Source organism: Molossus molossus, unplaced genomic scaffold, assembly GCF_014108415.1.
Source record: "Molossus molossus isolate mMolMol1 unplaced genomic scaffold, mMolMol1.p scaffold_m16_p_12, whole genome shotgun sequence".
Lineage (NCBI taxonomy): Eukaryota > Metazoa > Chordata > Mammalia > Chiroptera > Molossidae > Molossus > Molossus molossus.
In genome coordinates, this window is record NW_023425347.1 from 51,238,059 (window position 1) to 51,255,851 (window position 17,793).

Genomic DNA, 17,793 nt, shown 5'->3' on the forward strand with positions numbered 1-17,793 from the left:
GCTCACCCTTTCCTGACTCACTGATTTTTTTTTTTAACATAAAAAGGCAATGTGGTTATTAAGTACATATTATACTATGTTTAGAATACTGGCTACAATTAATATATTAACAGAAATAGTCATCTTAATAATAACTTTCCCAAGTGCTGTAATTGTATATTCAATAAAAACATTTTTTTTTTAATCTTTTACATATTTTAAATTCACCTTTCTATCTCACTGAGTCCTGATTGTATCCTTCAGTATACATGGTGGTTCTAAAATTCTGGTAAATATGGCCTTCGGGTCAAGAATTAAAGATTGAGCCTTTTTCTTTGTCCCAATTAATTGTATAACAAGTTTAGGGAAGGGGAGAAAAGTCTGAAAACAAAAAGCCTTAGGAAAAGCTTAAAGATCATGTTGTGGCTGATGACACAGGGATGATTGTTCCACCAGGAGTTATCCCTGGTAGCATTGTGCAGCCAAAGTATTATTAATAACAGGATGGCAGCAAAAATATTGCTGATCACAAAAGCTGTCATGTTTACTGTCATCTGCAGCTCTTGGCTCAAAAAGACAGCGGTAAGAACTGATGCCCTTATTGATGTCTCTTATCTTGCCTGACAGTAAACTGATGAGCATGTGACATGCCAAACCCTATAGGGGGAAATATGTTCTTGATAAAACATGGGGTGTGATGACCCACCAGCAGACAGGTAATGTCATTCACTCATCAGGCATGCAGCCAAATGGCACAAGTCACATACATTTTTGCTCATAAAATTAAGAAGAAAGTATTTAGCTGTGCTCTTGACACTAGGGTGTTCAAACTAACACACAATAAAATGATTCCATGCTTGATTTGGGGACATTTGTTATAAAGAAATAGACAGGGACTTAAAAACAGAATTTATGAAGTATTGCTACAAAGACTTTCTGTATTTCGTATCATATAGACACACCATCAATTCAAACAATTAAAACATATAAAGTGGAATCCTTCCTCTGGTCTAAATAATACTGGGGATACTTTAAAAATATCTGAGTATAAATATACTCTGTATACTAATTTGAAAATAAATGAAGCCAACTCTTTCTAAAATAAACAGTCAAGTTTTCTTTAACCTAATGAAACCAGAGACTTTTCCAAAGGGGCTAGAATACTCTCTTTGTTTTCACGACTTTTATTTCATAAAAGCACTTGCTTATTCTACATATAGAAACAGTCTCACATAGATCAGAGTTTTAGTTGTTAATGGGTCGGTCCATCAGTAAACTCCAAGGAACATGACTTCGTAAATGCACCGCTGGCTTTAATACACTATCAACTTAATGACTTCTTTTCATTTTGTGGAGGCAATAAAACAACAAAAACTGAAGCGTATGAATTTTTTTTAACAAAGATGTCTTCTGCTACTCCTTCATCCCATGAGCAAGTATTTCCCAAGCATTGCCATGTGCTGGGGACTGGGCTCGGCAAGGCAGGTGTAACAGAGGCACGGTGCCTGCCTCCACAGAGCCAAGAGTTGAGAGAAGCAAACTCACCATATGCCATTCTGTTAACACTATTTCTGCTTTTGGGGGCTATTTTATACTATCTTTATTCCAATAAGCCTGAAATATTTGAAATGCATTGACCAAACTAACTGATAAGTTGTTCTTTTAATACACTTCATTGTTCCTTTACGTGCATAACCTGATTTGACAATTTATAGAAGTTTCTTGAGACTTGGTCTGTATCTTTCATCTATCATTTGAAAGCCACAAGTACAGTTTTATCTAGTACAATAGAAAAACAAAGCTTGACCCTAATGCAGATCACTTGTGGTTTTGTAGCTGGAGCTGTAGTGGGTCAGAAGCCAAGGATGCTAGATGTTAATAATAGACATGTAGCCACAGCGGGACCTGGGAGGAGCGTGTCCTCCAAACTAGAGTGGACACCTCCTATGAAGCTGCCTGGTCAACGAGGATCCCTTCTTTCTGGGAATGGCCATAGTACAACATGACCCTGAACTTGGGGTATACAGAAATGACAAATGGGGCTGGTCAAATTCTCTCTCTGCTGAGAAATAAAACTTGAAATAGAGAGAGAACAATTTCAAATCTTTGTAACTGAGTCGCTTTAGTGGTGTTAGAAAACCAGCCATGGACTCCTACTGCTGAGCTCCTTAGAATTTTCTGGGTCCCTCCTCTCTTCATCCTTAGCTTGAGTGAGGAAGTTGGATGTGTTACCAGGCTCCTAGACTATTTGGGGGGTGGGGGGTGACCATTATTATTCTATGCAGCCGCAGAACCAGCCTCACAGGGAGAAGGTTTTCATGGCCTCACTGGAGTATTCAGGTTTACCATCCAATGCTATGGGGGAAGGTGCCAGGTTCATGTGGGTTTCTGCTAGGTTAGCAAAAAGAACTGGATGTACTCACAAGTATAACAGGATGTTCAAACAGAGACACTTTAGTAGCGGCAGCAAGATACCAAAGATGTGATACTTCAAAGGCAGAACAATGTATGCAGATTTACAAGGGAATGGTAACAGCAAATAATTACTATGGTTTTTACTATATGCCAAAAATTGTTCTAAGAGCTTTACGTATATTAACTAATTTAATCCTCTACATTGTCTTCAATGTGTAAACTGAGGCACAGGAAGATTGAGTAATTTGCCCACGTCACACATTTAGTAAAGAGTAAAGCTACCATTGAAATGCTGGCAGCTGGGCTCCAGAGCCTGTGTTTTAAACTACTTCTAACTGTTCTGTATAACTAAGTTCAGGATCTGCAACTTCTGGACTCCCTAGCCAGATCAATTATTTAAAAAGGAATCAAAGTGTTGAAAGAGATGAATCTGTGAAGTGCTCTCCCCGCCTAGCAGTAAGGAATTCATGATGCTACTTCTATCGCTTCAGGCTTGGTAGGGAAAGTGTCCATGGGACCCTTCATGGAGCCTGAAATACATTCCATGCAGTTGAAGGCACAGGAGACTAGTGCTCGACTCATGCTTAGAGTGCATCAGCCTGCACAGCAGGTTATGGGAGGCTACATGGCTGCATTGGATCTGTCTGCATGTCCAAAGTTTGTCTGAGCAAGGGATGTGTGAGTGCTGCTGTCCATTGGACGTAGGACACACAACGGAGAGACTCGTGGGCTCATCGTAGGTTCTGTCAGTACATCTGCCTACAGGGACAGGTGACCCCACAAGCAAGGACCCGGAGGCAAATGTTAAATTCCTGGGAGCTACGGATGTTGCAAGGACATTTACAAAAGATTTGTACCTGCAAGGCCAGGGGGAAGTTCTGTCAGTGAAGGGATTTTGCAAGAAAAACAATAAAAATTATTCCCCAAACCAGAAGTTACTCTTTTAAAAAAAATGTTGTCATGCATTTTTTAGACAGAGAGGAAAGGGAGATAGAAACATTGATGTGAGAGAGAAACATCGACGGGCTGCCTCCTAACACCCCCTACTGGGGATGAAGCCTGCAACCCTGGCATGTGCCCTGACCGGGAGTCGAACCAGGACCTCTCAGTCCATGGGACAACGCTCAATTCACTGGGCCACATTGGCTGGGCCAGAAGTTACTTTAACGTCTTAGAAAGAATAAAATCCTCTGGCCAAGTGAGAGCTTCCCTATTCCTTAAATCTTCTGCAGCTCCTTCTTCAATCTTGAGGGGCTCTGAAACCATTACTGTAAAGTCAGAGAGAAGGTGAAGGGGGTGGGATTCAAACGGCTCTGCCCACAACTCCTTATTCCAAGTCAGAAAAGCAACTACAGATAAGGCGGGTACGTGAGGGAAGAAAAGTCTTAAATCTAATGAAGACTAAAGCACTGATCAATAATTTGGACTGACATATCTAAGGACAAAATTGAGGCTGTGTTTTGAGACTTAAAGCAATCAGAGGGCTGTCTATTCCTTAAGAGTGGGTCAATGACATCAGGGCCGGGAAGACTGTCCCCCTTTAAATGTACAGAGGAAGACAAGAATGTACTTATACCTCAATTATGTCATGAAATACGTTTGTTCAAAATCTTAGTTATGCAAGGGTGTGTAGAAGAAAAGTATAATGCAATGAGTTTGGTTGTAGGGCTAAGAAAGGGTTCTAGAAGATTTGTGTTCCTGGGGAGTGAAAAGAAATAGAAGGAGAGCCCGGTGGATTCTCAAATTATGAGAGGCTTCTTGTTGACTTAGTTGATGGCAACTCTGGCTAGAGCCTTTGCTTTCTGTGGCATGGTTTGGGAGTCATTCTGGATCAAGTGTTGTGACAGGGGGTCAAACTTGAGAGGTACCAGAGAGGGGGCATCAGCAGAAGAAAGTCCTGAGGGTTGAAAAACTACATCAAACCATCGCAGAACAATCTCAGTGCTTCACACATACGTGTTTTATCGGCAGAAGCTCTCTGGGCTGGCCTTTCACTTTGGGCCAGGTGTTGTAGGTACTGATGTGAACTCGTGTCCCGCCAACTCGGCCAGAGCTGTTCCGTGGTGGGAAGTGCCACAGCCGTGTTGTAGGAGGGGACAGGCTTGTTTCTTATTTCTCAGGATTCCAGGAGGAGGCATGTTCCTTACACTTCCTGGGCTCTCGCCCCATTCTCCTTTCCGTGGGTGCAGAAGGAATTATCTGCTTGGTAAGTTCTGCAGAACTGAGCATAGCTGCAGTGCTCAGACCCTCCCCCCTTCCTCCTGGAGCCCGCCTGGGAACACTTGATTCCGGCTGCCAAGGCCTCGCTTATACAGCCGCGGGCCCCACAAGACGAGGCTAGACAGGCAAAACCTTAGGAAGACCCTTGGAGCCAAGCACGTGGGCCACATCCTCCACTATCGGTTTTATCAGTAATACACCTAAATAGACACAAAGTGGATTTTGGTGACTCAAGTAGCCATTGAAGAAGTTTCTGATGGGACTCATGCATGTGGCCACAGGCCTTCAGCTTCAATAAGTGGGCCATGTAGGATTTGACTTGAGAATTTATGATGGTTCTCAGCAGATTTACTCCCAAGCAAGTGGTGGTCTCCGGACAGATGGGACTCTTTTATCAACATGGCCTTGGTCCTGCCGACCTTTGCGGATACTGGCCAGTGTTTGGGTCACTGCTATAAGATCTTGAGCTCTGGGCTGCAGAATCACACAGGCACTGTCTGTGGCCTTATCAGTCAGAAATCTTTCACTCTGGCTGTGCCCACAGAAGGGTGGTGCATTTGATGACTAAGCAAATGAAAAGTGATAGAGAGCCGTTACAGTGAAGAGAATGTGTCCTCTCCCAGGTGAAAGTGAACAAGATGACAAGAGCCATTAATATGATCGTACACCTACAGACCTAGCACAGAAATAACCGAGGCTGTGTCTGGAGCGCCGGGCCCCTAGGAACCGGGTTTATGGAAGGTTGCCAGAAGGAATGGGAGTGGCGAAAGAGGCATGCCTCAATTTTATTATCAGAGCAGAAGGACGAGAAAAATAAAAACAAAATGAAAGCAAGCTGGCTGCTTACTTTGCAGGAAAAGAGAGATTTCCTTAGGAGAAATCTTGAGATTTTATGGGATATGAAATAAAAATTGGAATCTCGAAGGTGGAGAGAAACAAGCACGGAAAAGAAATGAGCAGACCCAGCTCTGGCTAATTTTAAAGAAGCGAATAGAAAAAGCAGGAGATGTGTCAGCTTTACCAAGTCAAACAAGTGTGACTGGAGCCTCAAGAAATCTAATCAAAGCAGAGACAGAATTTCGGAGTGCAATCTAGAATGAATTTCCTCCGCGAGCGGACAGAATCGGGGAAACTACTGAGGATGTGGCCTATTCAAGCTGCATTTAAGGAGTCCAGTGCCATAGCCGCGGGGAACTACAACTTGAAGAATGGGGACATTATACCAAGTGTCCAGAACATCTGGACAAATCTAAGGGTAGAAGGCAGAAAATAAAAAATATTTAAAGCATTCTTAGGTGAGTTTCAAAATAATAAAATCATTCGAGGTGAGGTACAGGTATTGTCTTGCCTTAAGAAACATTCCAGAGATGTATAGAATTAGCATTTTAAAGGAGAAGAAACAGACCATGCCTAATTCACTTCTGTAAAAAAGACAGAGCAGAAAGGAATTCTACTCACGGCCTGCCTGGAGCACAATGTTGAGGAAAGCTAATTTCTTGAAGGAGCAGACACTCATCCTCATTCGGTCCCTAGAGGCACACATTTCTGACAACAGCTGCGTTGGGGTCAGGAACAGGAGGAGGTTAATTCTCCAGATTGGAAAGATAAGAGTGACAGCAGTTGTAGAGGCCTAAGCAATCCACAGCATGCACATGGCAAGGGCCCCTGGAGCTCCAGGAATGAAGACACTCGCTTTCCAGACTTTGTAGAAGCCATGCCATTCGACAGCACTCAAAGGGGAACAAAGTTTCTTCCCCTTGTAATGGAAATGCTGTTTCGGTCTGCTTTGTTCTTCTGATACGCACGAGTGCCATCTGCCAGGGTAGGAAGGTGCTCTTCTGGGCTCCCTATTGTTACCTTCAGGGAAGGCACAGAAGCCACTGGATCTGGGCCTCCTTATGCCACTGGATGGAAGGTACAAAGGCAGAGGGTTTCACTGTTGACATCATTACTACCAGATAGGTCTGCCAGCCAGGGACAGTAGGGCTAGGAGGGCCTGGGACCTTACTGTTCTGCCAGGCTTTTCTTGCTTTAATAATTATAATTATGATTATGATGTCTTTTGACAACGCAATGTCGTAGTTCTCTCTGGTGTCTAGTCTAGGGATGTATAGAAGATGAAAGGAAAACCCAAGGAACACAACGACACATTGTCTTTTTCTAGTTTGGAAGTCCCAAACAATCTGTCTTCTTCTTTTAAGCTTTCAGAGGCCATTTAGTCATGGCCTGTTGAATAATTTCCAGGGTGCTTAATTGAATTTTGAGGGGAGGAATGGGAAAAGGTGAGACCATGCTACTTGTTTCATAATCAGAATTTCCCTCCCTCCCTCCCTCCCTCCCTCCCTCCCTCCCTCCCTCCCTCCCTCCCTCCCTCCCTCCCTCCCTCCCTTCCTTCCTTCCTTCCTTCCTTCCTTCCTTCCTTCCTTCCTTCTTTCCTTCTCCTTTCTTTCTCTCTGTTTTTCTTCCCTTCCTTTCTCTCTGTTTTGCACTGTCTCTTCTCCCTCTCTCCCTTCTTTCTCTCAAGCAGATTTCATTAGTGCCCTTTTCTTTCTTTTTTTATTATTTTATTTTTTTAACCTCACCCGAGGACATTTTATATATATATTTCAGACAGAGTGGAGGGAGAGAGAGAGAGAGAGAGAGAGAAACATTGACGTGAAAGGGACACATCAAGTGGCTGCCACCCACAAGACCCGACCAGGGCCGGAGACAAACTGCAGCTGAGGTACATGCCCTTAGTGGGAACTGAACCCGGGTCTCCCCAGACTGCAGGCCAACGCTCTAACCACTGAGCCAAACCGGCCAGGGCTCTGTTTTTTTATTATTAATTAATTTATTTTTGTTACAGATGTTTCTCCTCTTTCCCCCCAGACACCCTCTTCCCTATCCTGCCCACCCCCAAGCATTGTTGTCTATGTCCATTGGTTATGCATACATGCACATAAGTTCTTTGGTTTATCTCATCCTTCTCCCCCAACCCCCTCCTCTGAGGTCTATCAGTCTGAACCGTACTCCTTTCCATGTCTCTTGGTCTATTTTGTTCATCAGCTTTTTTTTTTTATTATATTCCACAAATAAGTGAGATCATGTGGTATTTGTCTTTCTCTAATTGGTTTATTTTGCTTAGCATAATACTCTCCAGGTCCCTCCATGTCGTCTCAAAGGATAAGAGAGCTTTCTTTCTTACAGCTGCATAGTACTCCATTATATATATGTACTACAATTTTTTTTATCCATTCATCTATTGATGGATGCTTTGGCTGTTTCCAGATCTTAGCAATTGTTAATAGTGTTGCTATGAACATAGGGGTAAATATATTCTTTCTATTATTTTTAAAGTAAAGTAATTGATTTCTTCATTTATTCTGAAATATTTGTTAAACATCTCCTAATTCCAGGATCTATGCTATGTGTTGTTGACATAATGTAAATAAGACAGATACCTTGTTCTTCAAAGAGAAGATAGTGCAATGCTAAAATGTTTGATGATGTATCTAGGTGTGAATGTCATTTAACTGACAAGTATAGGACACTTCAAGACATTTCAATATGTAATCAGATATTTTCATAACTTTAAAAAATATATTCAAATAAGTCTTTGATAATTTTTTTCCTTTAAATTGCTCTGATTTGTCCTGGCTGGTTTGGCTCAGCCATTAGAGTGACGGCCTGCAGACCAGAGAGTCCTGGGTTTGGTTCCTGCTAAGGGCAATGTACCTCGGTTGCAGTTCGTCCCTGCCCGGTTGGGGTCGTGTGGGTGGCAACCAGTCGATGTGTTTCTCTCATATCAGTGTTTCTCTCTCTCTCTTTCTCCCTCTCTCCCTCCCACTGTATCTGAAATTAAATGCCAAAATATCCTCAGTGAGGATAAAAAAATAAAATAAAATAAATTGCTCTGATTTCTGGCCGGTTTGTCTCAGTTAGAGCATTGGTCCTTGAAATAAAGGGTCAAAGGTTTTATTCCTGGTCAAGGGCACAGGTACCCGGGTTGCAGGTTCCATCCCCGCCTCTCTCACATCGATGTTTCTCTCTCTCTCTCTCTCTCTCTCTCTCTCCTTCCCTCCCTCTCACAAAAGTATTAACTACAAAAATAAGAATAAAATAAATTGCTCTGATTTCTTTCTAAGGAAAGTTTAGAATTCTTGGGTTGGATTTTCATTTTTTGTGTCTTCACATTTGTCATTGTGTCCCTTCATATTTATTTTTTGGTCATGCTCTCTTTTATTCTTCAAATTCTTGGTATGTTTACAGTGTTAATTCTTTTATTAGCTCCAGTGGAGATTTTAAGTTTGCTCTTTATTTTAAGTTTAGTTTTTTGTAATTGCTTTCTTTATCAGTCTTCATTTTTAGTTCTTCCTTTTTCTTTCTGAAAAAACAAAACAAAACAAAACAAAACTCCCCTCCCCCCATATTTACTCTGTAGCTACAACTTTCTGATTTGTTTCTAATTTCTGCATTTATTGCTTCTCAAAAGTATATTCATCTTTTCCAGGTATCTGTTGTTGCTGCTGTTTTCTAGTTCTATAACATTTAAAACATACAGATTCTGTGTTCCTATCACTGAATTAAATGAACACTCATGTGGTTGTAACACAAAGGGCCAGGGAATAAAGTGTGAGATGAGGGTGAGAGGTGGGTAGAAGCCAGACTGTGCAAGGTCCTATGAACTAAGTAAGGCTTTTGTCTTTCCTGAATGGGTGATGACCATGGAATCATTTTAAGATGAAAGTGTTCTGAAAAATACATAGGAAGGCCACTGACAGGAATATCTGGTAGTGTCTTCAAATCTCTGCAGAGGAGATGATTGGTAAACAGGTTCCAAACATCTCAGAAGGTGAAATTCCAGGCCTTGAAATTATAGTGAATATCGGAGGACAAAGGAGAAGAATGTATAAACGATGACTCCTAGATTTATGTTCTTTGAACCTAAATGGTTAAAAGTACCTAACACTCATACCAAAAACACTGGAAGATGCTTGGGTTTTGAGAGAAAGATCATGGATTTGGTGAGTTTGAGGCACACACACACACACACACAAAAATATCCAAGGGGCTATGTCAAGTAGATACTGGGATATATGGAGAAATGTATGTGTTGGAAGTATTCTTTGTGAGTCACCCGATTACAGGAATAACTTGATGCTGTGGGTGTAATGAGACTGTCCATGGAGAGAGTATATTTAGAAGACTTCAACAGTTTCCAGAAATTCTAGTATATAGTGGCTGGAAAGAGAAAGTTGCAAATGCAAAAGAATAACCAGAGAGAAGAAAACCAGGAGAGTATTGTATCATTGTAGCCAAAGCATTATGGGTTTTCAAAAGGAGGAAATGATCAAGAAGTTAAGAGAGAAGCATTGAAAAAAAAGGCCTGATGGATTTAGCAAGTGGTAAGCAGGATTCTAAGATGTTCCCATGGTCCACATAACCCCATGTTTAAGCCCTTTGCAATCCCCTCCCCTTGGATTAGCAGAACCTGTGGCTTGCTCCTAGCCAACAGAAGATGGGAAAGGTAATGGTACAGTTAAGGTTCCAAATCAATTGACTGTGAATTAATCAAAAGTAGATTATCTTGGGTGAGTCTGGCTTCTTTAGGTAAAAGCCCTTAAAAGAAGGACAGGGCCCACCGTGAGGAGAGAGTCTCCTTGCTGACTCAATGGAGTGAGCAGCCATACTGAGAAGGTACATGTAAACAAGGACTGTAGCAAACCTTTAAAACCTACAGGTGACCTCCAGCTGGAAGTCAGCAAAAAGTAGATTCTTGGTCATACAACCAGCAGGAAGTATGTTCAGCCAACAGCCTAAGTAAGCTTGAAAATGGATTTTTCCTTAGTTGAGCTTCTGATGAGACTTCAGCCTGGCATGACCCTGAGGCAGAGAACCCAGCTAAACCCTATTTGTATTCCTGACACACAGAAACTGCTAGATCATAAATGAGTGCTATTTCAGCCACTAAGTTTGTGGTAATTTATTGCACCACAATAGAAACTAACGAAGCAACATAAAGAGATTATCCGTGGTGTGAATGAGAGCTGTTTCAGTTTAGTGACTGGGGAGGAGCCAGACTGCATGGGTTTAGAGGAATATGTGGGAGATAAATGAATAGAGTATAAATGACTTTTTAGAGAGGTTAACCTGGGAATAGAGCAAGAATGTGGGGATGTAGTTGAATGGGTCTGTGGCTTTGAGGACAAAGTTTATATTTTTGTTTTTTAATGGGAAATAACTTGAGCATCTTTAAAAGTCTGTCTTTTACAAGAAACAATTTATTTTCACTGAAAGTTTGCTTTGCTGTGCTAGATGTGACATAGACATAATTCATATGAAATAATTGGTTAAGACTTATGTCTGGTGACCTGATGTTGATCTTCACATTGAAAATATTATAAAAGAGTATAAAATATCATAAAAGAAGGCAGTAAGAATCATGATGCTTAGTAAAATCTTCCTGTATGCAATATTTCTAACTGCAAGAGGGCTCTCCTTGAATCTGGAGGGTCCTCTGTCTGAGTTAAGTTCTACTTTTCCTTTCTATTCTCAGTAAAGGGAAGCCACTCCCATTTGTCTCTCTGTAATTTTCTAAAGTGACAGTTTCCCATGGAAGTTGACCAATAAGTCTTTGTCTGTGTCCCATGTTGAATCTGTAGAATGACTGGGAAAGAACTATGCCACTGTGTGAGACAAATTACTATCTAACATGGCTGCAAGGATTTCAGCTTTATGTCATTTGTTTAAAATGTATCCCTTGCCATGCATTACCGTTTCTAAAAATAGTGGTAGTAATTTCTTTAAATTTTTATTTCTGTGATCAGAAACATGGTTTATTATCTTCACACATATAATTAGTTTGAAATAATAACAAGTGAAAAGAGGAACAGGAAAGAAAAACAAGAAAACTTTCTATGTCCCAGATTTTGAACCAAGTACTTAATTGAAATATCTCCCTTAATTCTCAAAGCAATCCTACAAGGTAGAATATATCATTTTTTCCTCATTTTTCAAATAAGTAAACTGAGTCTTAGATTTAAAAAATATTGAGAGTCCTATAGCTGGTCGCATTAAGTGTCACATTAGAAAATAAACTCTAAAGTTAATGTCTTAGTTAACTAATATGATATGCTGCTTCTAGTCTTTAAATGGGGCTTCTTTCTTAGGAATTCAACACTGGTCTGTAACTGGACAAGAAGAACTGTTCATTATACTAACAAGAGATAATTAAGACCTCTCCGGAAGAGAACAATATTTTATAGGTTTCTCATTTCTCATTATGTCATTCCGTGTTCTATAACATAGTCAATCCAGTTGAGTTCTGGTAAAGATATTTCAAAAATGGCCCCAACTGCCACAGTCCAGCTGATGAGGACTTTCTTATTATAGCACAAGCATCCATTCTATTATGTGCCTTATATTAAAAAACAATAAGACTTAACTCTGAAGTATGCCTATAATCATTAGCCTTTTGCTTCTATGATGATTTAATATTATCTGCAGCCAGTCATTTGACCCAGGCTAGTGGGTTTCCAACTTGATCTTGCATCTGAATCTCATGTAGGGCTCACTTCACAACACAGATGACCAGACCTGACTCTCAGAGGTTTTGATTCAATAGATGTGAGTTGTGGCCTTAATAACGTGCATTTCTACCATGTTCCCAGATGCTGCTGCTGGTCTAGAGAACACACTTGAAGAATTATTGGCCCATGTCAGGGTTCAAAAAACTTTTTCTGTGAAGTATCAGGTAAATACTTTTTCTTTTTTATCCTCACCTGAGGACATTTTTGCATTTATCTTCAGAAAGAGCTGGGGGGGGGGGGGGCGTGAAACATCAATGTAAGAGAGACACATCAACTGGTTGCCAACCCCAACCAGAGATGAGGACAAACTGCAACCGAGGTACGTGCCCATAGCAGGAACCAAACCCGGGACTCTCTGGTCCGCAGGCCGACGTTCCAACTGCTGAGCCAAACCAGCCAGGCCTCAGGTAAATACTTTTGACTTTGTGGGTCATATAGTCTGTGTCACAACTACGGAACCCCTCCTCTGTAGTGCAAAAGCAGCCATACACAATACCTAAGTAAATGTGTTTCAATAAGATTTTATTTACAGAAACAGGTGTCAGGCTGGATTTGTTCAATAGACCATAGTTGGTCAACCTCTGGCCTACACCAACTCACTACAAGAGGCCTGAAAAATTACTCTGCATATGTTAAATAGGTAACTCTATAAGAATCAACTATAGATTTAATTACAAAAATCCCTCCTATATTTTCAAATAAAATCTGCAGGACTATTGTGATAAATTAGCATAGAGGAGAAACCCCAAGGCTTTCCTATGAACCCCCCAAAAGATGCAAGAGTCTGCATCTTCTACTTTTCATTTTAAGATATCCATGAACTCAATCTTCATTTTGAATTTTAGTTTTAACTAGATACTTTCTACAGTGTTAGAAGCTATAAATCTACCAATGAAAAGAAAATGAATACTACATTGAATGATATAAATGCCAACAAAATCAGGTTGTCTATTGGCTTTATAATAAAACAGTACAAAACTACTTGCCATGAGTGTACCCAGATTCAATGTACTTGGTCTTTTCTCATAACAGTATACTTAAAACTAATTTAAAATGCCAGTGTAATCTTAAAAGTCTACTAAACTGTACATGCCAATGAACCCACTGCATTAGCTCCATCATTATAAAATATAAGTTCCTGGAAAAGAACACAATTGAGATAAATTTTGTCATAATGGAATGATTATGGAAGTGATTTACTTCCCTGAAAATAATTATATGCAAATACCATGAGGAAAGTTAGTACTGTGGGTCATCTTAGAAACTTAAAGTGCAAATATTATGTCAAACATTTCCAACAGTGCTAATGATTAGAAATATTTAAATAAAATCTCTCCAGACAATTATATACTCCAATATAGAATAATATGAAGATGGAATAAAATGAGTTTGTGGTGGGATACATGCCTTCCATTGCCAAAATATTTTCCTAAATGAGATGAAATCAAATGTTTCTCTTTGTTAATGGGTTTATGTTAACCAATAGTCTAATGCAGTGATTTTCAGAGTCCTCTGTTTTTTTTTTCCTAAATGTTGAAAGAGCATTGTGGTCAAAAGAACCCAGAGAATGTTAATTTTAAACACATTTCAAAATAATTTTTTAACTTCAGGACTTCTGAGAAACATTAATATTCATAACATGACTGTCTAAGAAAGATGTAGTAGATTATGCAGCTTTACCCAATGTCATTAGAAACCCAATTATCAGTAGAGCATCTTAACAATGCTCTTAGGGTCTGAATCCATGCACCATGTGTTAATATGTTTTAAAAATAAATTCAACTTGACTCAATAAATATTTATTGAGTATCTCTATTTTTTGATTAATTACTTAAAGGTCAACCCTTTAGTTTTATGATGCTACTCACCAAAATCTACCCAAAACATAGTTAATCCTAATAAAATACTTACACTCCTCTTCAGGCCTCTTCCGAAGTGCAGCACGAACCTCTTTGCAAGGACTTCTCTGGTATTGTGGGGGATTCCTTCCCCGTATTAGATTCTCCATCCTATAAAAGAGAAGCCAAAGAGTATATTTGTATCAAAATCTTGATAGATTTTGAGAAGATAAATGGTTTAAATCAAGAGTCAATAATTCTAGTATCCACAGGGGCTTGTTAGACAACATCATTGAGTATGTAGCAAGGAGTAATACACTAAGGAGTGGCAGGGACTCTGGTATACTGGAAAGTGCTTGACTTTTCCAAGACATTCTGATTTTAAAAATGTAAAAACACCCTGTGTACACTCATATGCACATTCTCTATTAGAGACTGTGATGGGCTAAATGTTTGTGTCTCCCATGCCCAAATTCACCTGTAAAAGCCTTAAGCCCCCCAAGTGTGATGGTACCTGAAGGTGAAACTATTGGAGATAATTAGGTTTAGATGGTTACCCATGATGGAACTAGTGTCCTTAGAAGAACAGGAAGAGAGACTAGAGGTTGGCAACTCTCTCTCTCTCTCTCTCTCTCTCTCTCTGGCTTATGAGGGCACGAAGAGGGTAGTCATCTGCACATCAGGGGCTCTCACCAGGAACCTAATCTGCAGGTGCCTTGATTTCAGGTTTCTCAGCTTCCAGAACTGTAAGAAATAAATTTCTGTAAGCTACCTAGGATGTGGTATTTTGTTATAGCAGCCCAGATGACTAAGGCAGAGACCTATTGACTAAAGAGTGATTACTTGTAACAAACACAAATTTATCAAAAATCAGGCCACCCTTTGGAAAAAAAGATCATATCTTTCACCAACATTCAGAATATCAGATTCAGGAGAGATACTGCTGCTTTCTTTCATGATAATGACTAAAATGGGAGGAGTTTTCTAATTCCAATAATTGTGACTTACTGAAAAAGCGGTTAATATAAAGTTTATTTCTCAGTTACTAGTGACATAGCAATGCTGGCATCCAGAATATAATAATAAAGGCAGCAAATGCAACTTGAGCTAGCATATTTAACAACATATGATTTGTGGTTGGTTGGTGTTTTCTGGTTTCAGTAAACCTTATAGTTTTATACCACCAATGTATACACATTTTAATGAAATTTAAAAGCTATTGCGTGCTTAGGATTTGAAAATTCAGAACAAAACCATAATATTTATTATTTTGAAAATATAAACATAGCTTCTTAACATCTATATAATTATTCAAATGAGATATCACTGGTTTTAATAACTGTGCTGGTTGATAGCACATATATCTTTAAAAATTGCATAATTGCTAAGGGTTATGGTAATGGTGGGTCTTCTAGGGTTAGTGGGATAGAAGATTGTGTTTCTGGCATCCAGAGAGAAAAATTAGGACAGGACAATTCCATAAAAGCATTATTTGAAACAGTGTGAAATATGAGATGAATAACCTTTTGTACTGGAATAGTAACATAACACTATCTCGTGGAAAACTGTCACTAGTTCTTAAAAACACTTTTTCAAAAATACTTCCTGAAATCAGTCCACTTACATATAGAAGATGCTTTATGTGTTTGTATGAATGTGTGTGTGTGTGCTCATATGTTTATGCATGTGTATATGCAGTGCGAGGAAATGTTTCTTAAGGTTCAATGGTAACTTGAACCTTAGTTTCAGTTGAAGATCAATTCAAGTGAAAAAAGAATTATTTCTCTCGAAGTTATAATAATACAATGACAGGAAACTAAGTGAACACCTGAATTGTTTATGACATAATTTGCTTTACCACAATATATGGGGAAAATTAAGCTTCCAGCCTGTCCCTACAGTTTCACCATGAGGCTGAGCTATATAAACTTGATGATATAAACTTTCTAGTTCCTGACTCTTGAATCAATTCAATGTGCAGTTTTTATTACATTTCAGCAAATAATAAATTTTCATGATGAGCTAATAACAATTTAAGTGAACTAATAATTATTCACTAGTATTTTTAAGTTCAAAATAATAGAAAACAGCAAAGATAGCCTGGCCGGTGTGACTCAATGCTTGAGTGTCAACTCATGCACCAAAAGGTCACCAGTTTGATTCCCAGTCAGGGCACATACCCAGGTTGTGAGACCGATCCCCAGTGAGGGGTATGCAGGAGGTGGCCAAGCAATGTTCTCTCTCATCGATGTTTCTGTCTCTCTCTCTCTCTCCCTTCCTCTCTCTCTAAAAATCAATAAAGAAAAAAAAAATAACATAAAAAACCAACAAAAAAACAGCAAAGATAATTTGCACATGCAAGTGTCTACATATAATTGTGACATAATTTTGGAAACCAATTTTACTCATCGTGATTATGCTCTGATGAGCAAGGGCAAAGTATACTGGTTGAAAATCTCTGTAAACTCCTCTCTTGGATGAGCTATTCTTTTTCCTTTTTTCTTTCTGGCAATCAAATATGTGAAAACAAATGTGTCTAGTTAATTTCCATCTAACTATGTTTCAGGGTACAAAGTACTAACAGGGCTTCAGAAGAATATCATTATATGGTTGCTATTGGCAGTAAAGATGCCCAAGAAGACACCCCAGGAATCACGGCACCCAGAGGCTATGCTCCGGGACACCCACAAGCCGATCTGCAGACATGGAGTGTTAGACACAGAGCACAGCCTAAGTGTGACAAGCCTTGCATCAGACTACCTGGGCTCAAATTCTAATGCTGTCTTTTAAAGAATGACTTCAGGAAAAAATATCTATCTTGTGCTTTAATTTTCTCATAAGTAAATGGGATAACAGACACCTCACAGGATTGTTGTGAGGACTGAATATGTTAATAGATGTAAAATGCTTTACATTGTGTCTGTCACATTTCAAGAGCTCAGCAAACGTTGCTATTATTCACCATAATTATCCCAAATAAAAAGGAAGTAATATATAAAACTTGTAAATGTCTAATATGTTAGGAAACATAAAAACTGGGCTTTATTTAATAAAGAATTATAATGAATAATCATAGAGCCAAGGAAATTATTCTACCAGAAAACTGAATAGTTGAAATTCCAGTATGTAATGTGTAATTTAATTGTGATTGAATTCTTATTAAACATAACAATGATATTTATGTTAATATATACTCATGTAAATAATATATATTATAAATATAGAAATAGAATACTACATAAATATATATGAGTATATGTTTATCTGCTAATTACATGTTGATTTTTGATCACTTAGCTATTTTCACTAAAATGTTTTCTTCTATCCATGACATTTTAAGTTCTTGAGAACTACCAAAATAAAAACAGGGGCCGAAGAAACTCAGTTTATATATAACATATATAATTTATATTATATATACAACACACTAATAGAAGAAAACATTTTAAAACAGCATTAAATGTCCTTTTTTTTTCTGGAATGCTAAATGTTATGCCCAGTGGAAAACATGATGAATCAAATTAAAAGTTTTACAGACTAACATTTGTGTTCAAACTATTATTACTGTGGGGCTTCCATTTTCCCGAGGCTAGTTGTCCGGCTGCTTGAACCCTTCCACCGGTGTCACCTGTGATCTACAGTGTGCATTAAATGGTCAGACAAAATGACCAATAATCAAGTCTTGGAGCGTAGCCAGGACACAGCAAAGGAACTATTCTAGCTATTCTCAGATTTGGCAAGACGTCAGCAGGAGTGTGTTAACAGTTCCA

At 39.1% G+C, this 17,793-nt stretch overlaps 1 protein-coding gene across 3 annotated transcripts in view; it reads right to left on the reverse strand.

The window, feature by feature from the left end:
* The window catches only part of LRRC7 (leucine rich repeat containing 7), a 460,161-nt gene that overhangs the window by 351,619 nt on the left and 90,749 nt on the right, over positions 1–17,793 (reverse strand). For 2 of the 3 annotated variants that reach the window (XM_036256050.1, XM_036256051.1), the window contains exon 1: positions 14,097–14,193. In XM_036256050.1, the coding sequence (XP_036111943.1) occupies positions 14,097–14,193 (97 nt within the window). Of the gene's footprint in view, positions 1–14,096; positions 14,195–17,793 lie in introns of those variants that run through there. The other variant, XM_036256052.1, reaches the window with a different exon arrangement.